The sequence below is a fragment of the Mirounga angustirostris genome, unplaced genomic scaffold (assembly GCF_029215605.1).
Source record: "Mirounga angustirostris isolate CCGP_5_RB_7025 unplaced genomic scaffold, mMirAng1.0.hap1 SCAF_9, whole genome shotgun sequence".
NCBI classification, from domain to species: Eukaryota; Metazoa; Chordata; class Mammalia; order Carnivora; family Phocidae; genus Mirounga; species Mirounga angustirostris.
In genome coordinates, this window is record NW_026991717.1 from 91,107,698 (window position 1) to 91,117,465 (window position 9,768).

The 9,768-nt window shown below is 33.3% G+C and overlaps 1 protein-coding gene across 1 annotated transcript in view; it reads left to right on the forward strand.

The window, feature by feature from the left end:
• Positions 1 to 6,774, forward strand: part of LOC123862174 (nascent polypeptide-associated complex subunit alpha-like) — a 28,317-nt gene extending 21,543 nt beyond the window's left edge. Inside the window, exon 2 of the mRNA XM_064571752.1 lies at positions 6,069 to 6,774. Coding sequence (XP_064427822.1) covers positions 6,069 to 6,758 — 690 coding nt within the window. The 3' untranslated portion in view covers positions 6,759 to 6,774. The remainder of the gene's footprint in view (positions 1 to 6,068) is intronic.
• Positions 6,775 to 9,768: the final 2,994 nt, after the last annotated feature.

The following is a 9,768-nucleotide window of genomic DNA, read 5'->3' on the forward strand; positions in this document are numbered from 1 at the left end:
GTTACCAACAAGTAGGTTGCTACTACAATCACTACTGAAATAAGAACTCAGATACATTTATCTTAAGGACCTATACAATAAAGATCTAAGCAGGTCTGTACTGAGGAGTGCAATGACAAGGTTAAAGGATACTCATTATGCTGTACATCTGAAACTAATATAATGTTAATGTCAACTATATCGCAATTTAAAAAAGATGTAAATTATAAACTGGTTTTCCTCTACTCAACAAACACGAAACAACCAAACTTTATGAGAGTTCATTAAAAGGGAATGATATTACCACATGTGACACATAGAGTTTCAACATTGCCTTTTCTTTAGATTTTGTAGTCATAGAGAAATTTATAATTTATAAGTAATCATATTCATCAAAATTTCCACTATGGTTTCTACAAATTGATACTTATAAAGCAGTAACCCAACAATAATCAAATACACTATTTTCATGAACATATTTTCAAACTTGCACAATGTTATATGGCAATTATATCTCAATAAAGTTGGGGTAGGGGAAGAACACATCTAACTTTCACCAAGACAAACTATAGTAGGGGAGAGTGGACATAAACCAGTGTCAAAATGTAAAATGTCTTAAAAAATGTAAAATGTTTGAAATTATAGAGAGGATTGTATCTGAGACTAATAGATTAAATAAGAAATGAATAACAAAAAGATATCTGGGCAGTCTCCAAACATTTTAAAATAAAACAGTACGAATTTAAATGATCTCTGGGTGAAAAAAATGACAAAAGAAATTAGAAAATATTTGAACTTACTGACAATAAAAACAAGTTAAATGTGAGAGATGCATTTAAAGCTCTGCTTAAATTGAAATGTTTACATTTAAATGAGTACATTATAAAAAGAAATAGGTACATTTAAAATTAACAATCTAAATTTCTACCTATTGAAGCTAGGAAATTATCAAATTTAAAAAAATAATAAAGATGGGTGGAAATGAACAAAATATTAAATAGATAATAGAGAAAATCAATAAAAACAAAAACTGATTCTTTAAAAAATATTAAAATGGATAAACAACTAGATTTATCACCAAAAAAAAAAAAAAGAGAGAGAAAGCAAAAGTCACTGATACAACAGAATGAATGATGGGAATATTAAACAGGATTCAGGAGCACACTTGTGATGAGCAACAGGTGTTGCATGGAAGTTTGAATCACTATATTGTACACCTGAAACTACTATTACATTGTGTATTAACCAACTGGAATTTAAATAAAAACTTAAGAAAATGATAAAATATGACTTTATATTTAAAAAAAGAATTATTGTAGGCCAACAACATAGGCAAAACTTACCTATTACTTAAAGTCAAACTATGAAACATCCACAGGAAGAAATAGAAAATATGAATAGTCCTATATAAATAGGAATATCAAATAAATTGAATTTTAAGTAAAGTCTTCTCACCTGAACATTCCAGATACAAGTGGCTTTTGAAGTGAATTCCATAACACCTTGAAGGAAGAAATAATGTCCATATTAACACAAACTTTTTCAGAAAAAGAGAGAAGAAGGGACACCCTCAAACTCAACATAGGAAGCCACTATTATGAAAATATGAGAAAAACATTACTAGAAAACTAAAGACTGCTATCCCCTACAAACATGGACACACACACAAAAACACTTAACAAAATATTAGTAAATATGCAGGTAAATTATACCATAATAAAAGTGATTTAAAATATTAGCATATCATATGTAATATATTTATAAAATTATATGTTGTGACCAAGAGGAATTTATCCTAGGATTAGAAGGTTGATTGAATATATGGAACTAGCTCACAACATTAAGAATAAGAAGAAAAGAAAAATAACATGTCTCAGTAGATGCAGAAAAGACTAAAGGGCATAGTGAAAAAAATATATAACTAATATCATGTGTAATGACAAAAGACTGGCACTTTCCCTCAGGGATAAAGGCAACGATGTCTGATCTTGCAATTTCTGCTTAACATTTTACTGGAGTTTGTAGTCGTTGCTATAAGGAAAAATAAAAATCACAAAAAATCTTGAGGAATAAACAAAACTGTCTATTCACAGAGGCTATGCTAATAAAAATGCTAAGGAATCTACAAAAATACTATGAGAAATAATACATTTGTAGAAAGTGCAGATTACCAGGTGAAAATATGAAAATCAATCTTATTTCAATGTAATAGCAACAATTACCATCCTAAAAAAAATCACTTAAAATAGCATTAAAATAACATGAAGTGCCTAGGGATGAACTTCAGAAAATATAGACAATGCATATTAAAAACTATAAAAAAAAAACATTTGTCTAAAATATATAAAGATGTTAATAATAAGATTACAACCAAATAAAAATGGCCCCAAATTGGAAAAGACACCTCACAAAGGAATACAGAAAAAGGCTATTGAACACATGAGATGTTCAACATCATTATTTATCAGTGAAATCTAAATCATATCAAAATGAAAACCTTGAAGACACCAAGTGAAATAGTAAAAATTTTGAAAACATATAGATAAATATCAAGTATAGACAAGGATGTAGTGTAATGAGAACTCTAATGCTCTGCTAAATAGCATAACCACTTTGGAAAGTGGCTTGGCAGTCTCTTGTAAAGTTGTTCATACATTTAACATATGACAAAACAACTACATTCATAAGTATTTAACCAAAAAAAAATGAAACGTACAAAACGTTTTGTACATGAATGACCTTAGCAAATTTTTTCACAATAGGACATAAATGGAAATAGATTAAGGGTCCATCAACAGAAAAGATGAAAAAAGCTGTTTTGCTTATTTAATGGAATAGCAATAAAATATAACAAACTACTGATACACTCAATAATACCTCAAAAATAAGATGTTGAATAGAAGAAGTCAAACATAAAGAGTACCAACTGCATGATTTCATTTATCTGAAACAATATAAAGACAAGACTAATCTACAATGACAGATACAAATCAGTTTGACCAAGGCCAAGCGTTGGAAGTAGTGATTTACTGAATGTAGCATGGGTGAATTTACTTTTCAGGGATGATGAAAATGTTATATACCTTTTTTGTGTGTGATGGTTATTTGTGTTTGCATATCTGTCAAACCCACTGAGCTGAACACTTGAAAATTAGTAAATTTTATTATGTGTAAACTATGCCTTAAAATTGATTTTAGGATCTCCTCAAAAATATATATGACATGGTTCCTAGACTTTAGGAAGTAACCAAAGGAAGACAAACACATTTACTTTCCTCATGCTTAAAGAAGTCATTGTGTCAGGGAATAACAAACTCAAGGCCTGCAGTCCGTCTGTAGCCTGTAGATATCTTGATTGAATGGCATGATGTTAAAAAGAATATGTTCAAGTGTTTTTAGTTGGGATAGGTTCTCTCTATTTACCACATTGCCCACAGTTCTCTATTTTTAGAAAGTGGCTTTTTTTTCGGGGGGGGGGGTCCTTCACATATTCACTGAAGACATTGGAATATGCAGCCTCTGCATTTTGGCAGAATATTTGCAAATTATACCCACTGCCATAATCAAAGGTAGATTCCACCAAATTCCAAAAGCCTAAACAATCTGTTTTAGTAGTGCTGCTCACCCTGGATATTTTCACTTAACCTTAGATTGTCCTACATATTCATAATTATACAAGCAGATTCTTGGGCATGAGGTGTACATGCTTCATCAAAGATTCTAAGAAATGCTACCAAATCACTTATTAGTCACACAGTCATGCAAATATTTAAGAGGTCTTCCTATTTCCACCTACTTAATGTTTAAAATTGTAATGTATATTTACTCAGTAATATACTTTTGTGTTCTAAAATTACTCAGTACATAGTGTTTATAGGATCCAATAACTCTACAAAGAAATATTTTTATTTATTTTTTATTATGTTCAGTTAACCAGCATATAGTACATCATTAGTTTTTGAGGTAGTGTTCAAAAATTCATTAGTTGTGTATAACACTCAGTGCTCATCACATGTGCCCTCCTTAAAACCCTCACCTGGTTATCTCATCCCTCCACTTCCTCCCTTCTGTAATCCTCAGTTTGGATCCCAGAGTCCAGAGTCTCTCATGGTTTGTCTCCCTCTCTGATTTCTTCCCATTCAGTTTTCCTTCCCTTCCCCTGTGGTCCTCTGCTCTATTCCTTATGTTCCACATATGAGTGAAACCATATGATAATTGTCTTTCTCTGACTGACTTATTTCACTTAACATAATCCCCTCCAGTTCCACCGATGTCGATGCAAATGGTAGGTATTCATCCTTTCTGATGGCTGAGTAATATTCCATTGTATATATGAGCCACATCTTCTTTATCCATTCATCCTTTGAAGGGCATCTCAGTTCCTTCCATAGTTTGGCTATTGAGGACATTGCTGCTATGAACATTGGGGTGCATGTGCCTTCTTTTTACTACATCTCTATCTTTGGGGCAAATACCTAGTAGTGCAATTACTGGGTCATAGGGTAGCTCTAATGTCTTGAGGAATCTCCATACTGTTTTCCAAAGTGGCTGTGTCAGCTTGCTTCCCACCAACAGTGTAAGTGGGTTCCCCTTTCTCCACATCCTCACCAACACTTGTTGTTTCCTGTCTTGTTGATTGTGGCCATTCTAACTGGTGTAAGGTGGTATCTCATTGTGGTTTTGATTTGTATTTCCCTGATGGCTAGTGATGTGGAACATTTTTTCATGTGTCTGTTAGCCATTTGTATGTCTTCTTTGGAGAAGTGTCTCTTCATGTCTTCTGCCCATTTTTCGACTGGATTAATTGTTTTTTGGGTGTTGAGTTTAAGAAGTTCTTTATAGTTCTTGGATACCAGCCCTTTATCTGAAATGTCATTTGCAAATATTTTCTCCCATTCCATGGATTGCCTCTTAGTTTTGTTGACTGTCCTTTGCTGTGCAGAAGCTTTTTATCTTGATGAAATTCCAAAAGTTCATTTTTACTTTTGTTTCCCTTGCCTTTAGAGACATGTCTTGAAAGAAGTTGCTGTGGCCAGTGTCAAAGGGGTTAATGCCTATGTTCTTCTCTAGGATTTTGATGGATTCCTGTCTCACATTGAGGTCTTTCATCCATTTTGAGTTTATCTTTGTGTATGGTGTAAGACAATGGTCTAGTTTCATTCTTCTGCATGTGGTTGTCCAGTTTTCCTAGCACCATTTTTGAAGAGACTGTCTTTTTTCCAGTGGATGTTTCCTGCTTTGCCAAAGATTATTTGACCATAGAGTTGAGGGTCCATTTCTGGGTTCTCTATTCTGTTCCATTGATCTATGTGTCTGTTTTTGTGCTGATACCATACTGTCTTGATGATGACAGCTTTGTAATAGAGCTTGAAGTCAGGCAGAAATATTTTTTATATATCACTCTATAGCTTTTTATTTTATGTAAGTTGTTCTGATAATGAAAATTTACCTACTTGACTTGGATTGTTTATATGATGTTCTTTGGCCAAATATAGTAATGTTCTCATTTAATAGAAACACAAATATCTTATAAAATAAATACATTGGTGTAAACTTCTTTTAGTGGAAGAATTTTCTAATGTAAGACCCACTTTAGCTTCAAAAAAAGAATAAATTATTAAGATAACTTGGGTGCTTTATATTTCTTATTAACAGTTTTCCTACACCTTTTAAGTATTTGTAAATGTGAATCACTTTTAGTTCCTATTGTGTGTTTTCTAGAATGTAGACAACTTTAAATTTATATGCTACTTAGATATAACTACCTATCTTTGGAATTTTATTAGTAATACCTCATGATAGAGAAATCATGTCCAAATGTCACAGTCTTGGCTATGGAGAGAGTCTGGACAATTATTGAACTTCAGAAAGAATTATCCTGTGTAATATATTTTGTTGCCTTTTCAGACATATTTTGAAATTATAAGTCACAATGAGAAAGTTATTAAAGGTTCAAAGAAAAATATTCAATAAAATTGAGTTTGAGGTTTCCGCGTTCCCCTCACACAGAGTTTTTAAGAATATTTGACTCTGGGCTGGGCAGCAGAACGGATCCCAGTCAATTGAGGCCTCCTTTTTACTCCCTCCAGAAATCTGGTGAAGCCACAGAAACCGTCCCTGCTACAGAGCAGGAGTTGCCACAGCCCCAGCCTGAGACAGGGGCTGGAACAGAATCTGACAGTGATGACTCAGTACCAGAGCCTGAGGAACAGGATTCCACACGGGCAACCACCCAACAGGCCCAGCTGGCAGCAGCTGCTGGAATCAATGAAGAACCAGTCAGTAAAGCAAAACAGAGCCAGAGTGAAAAGAAGGCAGGGAAGGCTATGTCCAAACTGGGTCTTCGACAGGTTACAGGGGTTACAAGAATCACTATCCAGAAATCTAAGAATATCCTCTTTGTCATCACAAAACCAGATGTCTACAAGAGCCCAGCTTCAGATACCCACATAGTTTTTAGGGAAGCCAAGATCGAGGATTTATCTCAGCAAGCACAACTAGCAGCTGCTGAGAAATTCAAAGTTCAAGGTGAAGCTGTCTCAAACATTCAAGAAAACACACAGACTCCAACTGTACAAGAGGAGAGTGAAGAGGAAGAGGTTGATGAAACCGGTGTAGAGGTTAAGGACATAGAATCGGTCATGTCACAAGCAAATGTGTCAAGAGCAAAGGCAGTCCGAGCCCTGAAGAACAAGAGTAATGATATTGTAAATGCTATTATGGACTTAACATGTAACCATCTGAAAACAAGGACTTTTTTTGGTGTTTCAAAAGAATAACTGCAGCTTGGTTTGAAATTTGTAGTTTCTATCATTAATAAAGTTATGGCTTCTTGTTGGATGAAAAAAAAGTGAGTTTAGATTTAATAGTATCTACTTTTACATGACTAGTTATAAAGAATGCACTAACATAATAAAAAAGAATGCACAGGATCCCCTTAAAAGGCTTCTTGTGTTTGTTTAGAATGTTTCTCCTTAGGGTGCAGATCAGATTCCTGAAATGGCTCTCAAATTTCACTATGTAATAGAAATAAATGAACAGTTAAGCTCAAACTCAAAGCTTATCAGAAGAGAAAACTTCACTGAATTCAATGCTAAAGTGAAAATGTTTGCTAAGTCACTAAGGATTTATTCAGTTTGCTATAGCCCAAGTTACCAATGCTAAAAGTCCATTTACATGTTAGAGCTGACTATCAAAAGTCTTTTTGTAACATGTATGGATTCGTTTCCCATCACTTATTTATAAAAGTAAGTGCATAAAAGTGGTACTAGACAAATTGCTTTTGTTGCATTGAAATTGTCAGATACTGTATTTTCAAGCAAAATCTCTTTTTAAACATTATCTGTTATAATCAGTTGAGGCTTGATTAATTCACATAAAATAAAGCCATCTTTATGCTAAAATCCAGAGGTATTTCTATTTAGATTTTTGTGATAGTTTCAGTATTTCACAATAATTTTGGTTTTTAGGAAAAAAAGTAATATTGTAAATGGAAAATATAAAGTGCAAACATTATCTTTGACATTCTATTAATTAGTCATCACTAAAATGATTTATCTTAAGACTCTAGTATTACAAGAACTGATTTCCATAAGAAGAGTAGGATTTGGAAATTTTATAAAATCAAGACAATTAGAACATTTCTTTTAAAATAATTCATTTAAATGCATATCAGGTCTAAAGATAATCATAGCAATTATTTTCTCATGAAGAATAACCCAGATTTTAGCCTATAATTAATCACCTTGCCAGTCACTGAAATACATCATGTATTATTTTTATTACGGGGAAGCTGTTTTTAGTAGTCATAAAAATGTGTGATTAAGAATGGAAGCAGAGAGGTGGATTAATGTGAAGTTAATGAAGCTTAACACAGTGCCATTCATTTTCATGGACCCCTTCTGGACCTTGGGAGAAACTCCAGCAATGTGTTCATGTGATCCTACATTAAAAAAAAAAAAAAATCAAGAGTAATATTTTAACTGAAATAAGTAAAAGCCCTGTACTTTATAGACAGTTATAAGTTACTGGAGTGATTATGAGCACTTTGGGGATCCAGGAAAGAAGTTGGGTTTGTGCTACATTTAATTAAAGTATAGAGGAATGTCTTTATGTGAACTGCAGTGACTTCAATATATAGTTAGGTTATTGGTGGCCATCCAGTAGAGAGGAGTTCCACTATGCCAACTTACCTAACATCATAGCATGAAGACTCAGGGAATGAGGGCTTATCATGATAGAATGTGCCCTATAATTCTTTGCATGGGATGTTTGCACACAGTGGAAGAGTAACAAAGTTTAAAATGAACAGAATAAGAAGGAAGTCATGCAAATTCTTCTAAAAATTTCGTGAGGAAAATTACAAGTGGAAGATTTAATTCTAGTCAATTTTTAATCAAATTCTCCTATCAGGAATAGATAACACACTATGTGTAATGCAGTATACACAATATATTGTGTATGCACAATACTTTTTTTCTTTTACCTTTCTCACGGGAATCATGCAAAAGAGAACTTATCAGAATTCCTAGTTGTTATAACACACATTTGTAGTGTTAACTACAGTGCTACTCTTGAGTGAACACGTCCATGTGGAGAGTCAAATCTCAGTAATTAAAAACAAATTTTGATCAACTATAATAGAGGAAACTCCAAATTACCTTCTTATTTCTTCTATAGAAAATTTTATTATAAAATCATGGTCACATGAAGAGGAAATATGAATATGCAAGCCAAAAATATCAGAACAATTAGAGATGTCAAAAGATTAATAATTATTTACTTTTTGAATTTTATTATGTTTATGGTAGTAATAAGCATTTTATAATTTATATTTTTGTCATTTCATTCTCAATGTAAATAAGTGGACATAAATTACTGAATTTATTATTTATAATTTTATGCCCTGTTTTTTTTTAAAGATTTTATTTATTCATTTGAGACACAGAGATACAGAGAGAGAGAGCACAAGCAGAGGGAGAGGCAGAGGGAGAGGGAGAAGCAGGCTCCCCGCTGAGCCGGGAGCCTGATATGGGGCTCAATCCCAGGTCTCTGGGATCCTGACCTGAGCCAAAGGCAGACGCCCAACCATCTGAGCCACCCAGGCTTCCCTATGCCGTGTTTTTTAAAAAAGGCTATCAGGGAGCCTGGGTGGTGCAGTTGGTTGAGCATCCAGCTCTTGGTTTCAGTTCAGGTCATGATCTCAGGAGTCTGCTTAGGACTTTCTCCTTCTCCATCTGCCCCTCTCCCCCCTTTGCCTCTCTATCTCTAAAGTAAATAAATCTTTAAAAAATAAAAAAGTAAAAGAGGCTATCAAAAATTATAAAAACGTTAGGCCCCAAAACACATGGTTCTTCTCTTAGTAAGCAATTAATATTTACACTTAAATAATTAGATCAATATTTTTCAGAAATTATAAATTCTTTCAAAACAACTCTAATGCCATTCTCCTAAATATAAACGTCTGGGAAATTGCATTACTAAGCTTCTCATAAGAAATTGTAAGCTTATATGGTTAATATAATCCCCAAAGAAGTATCATTAAATAGACTAAATCGCTCTACAAAAAAAATAAGTACATATTTAAAAAACTTTCCTAGTGGAAGATTGTCTAGTGAAATAATTGCAGTGCTTAAAAACATTGCTGTTTTGTAAGTCTCCCTTTTACTCAATATTCTTTTGTTCCTCAACACTCCCTTTCTTTTGTTTGCTATACCATTCATATGGCAAAATGCTATTCATTGCCTATATTAATATTTTGCATTTCATCCCCAGAGACAAGTGACAATG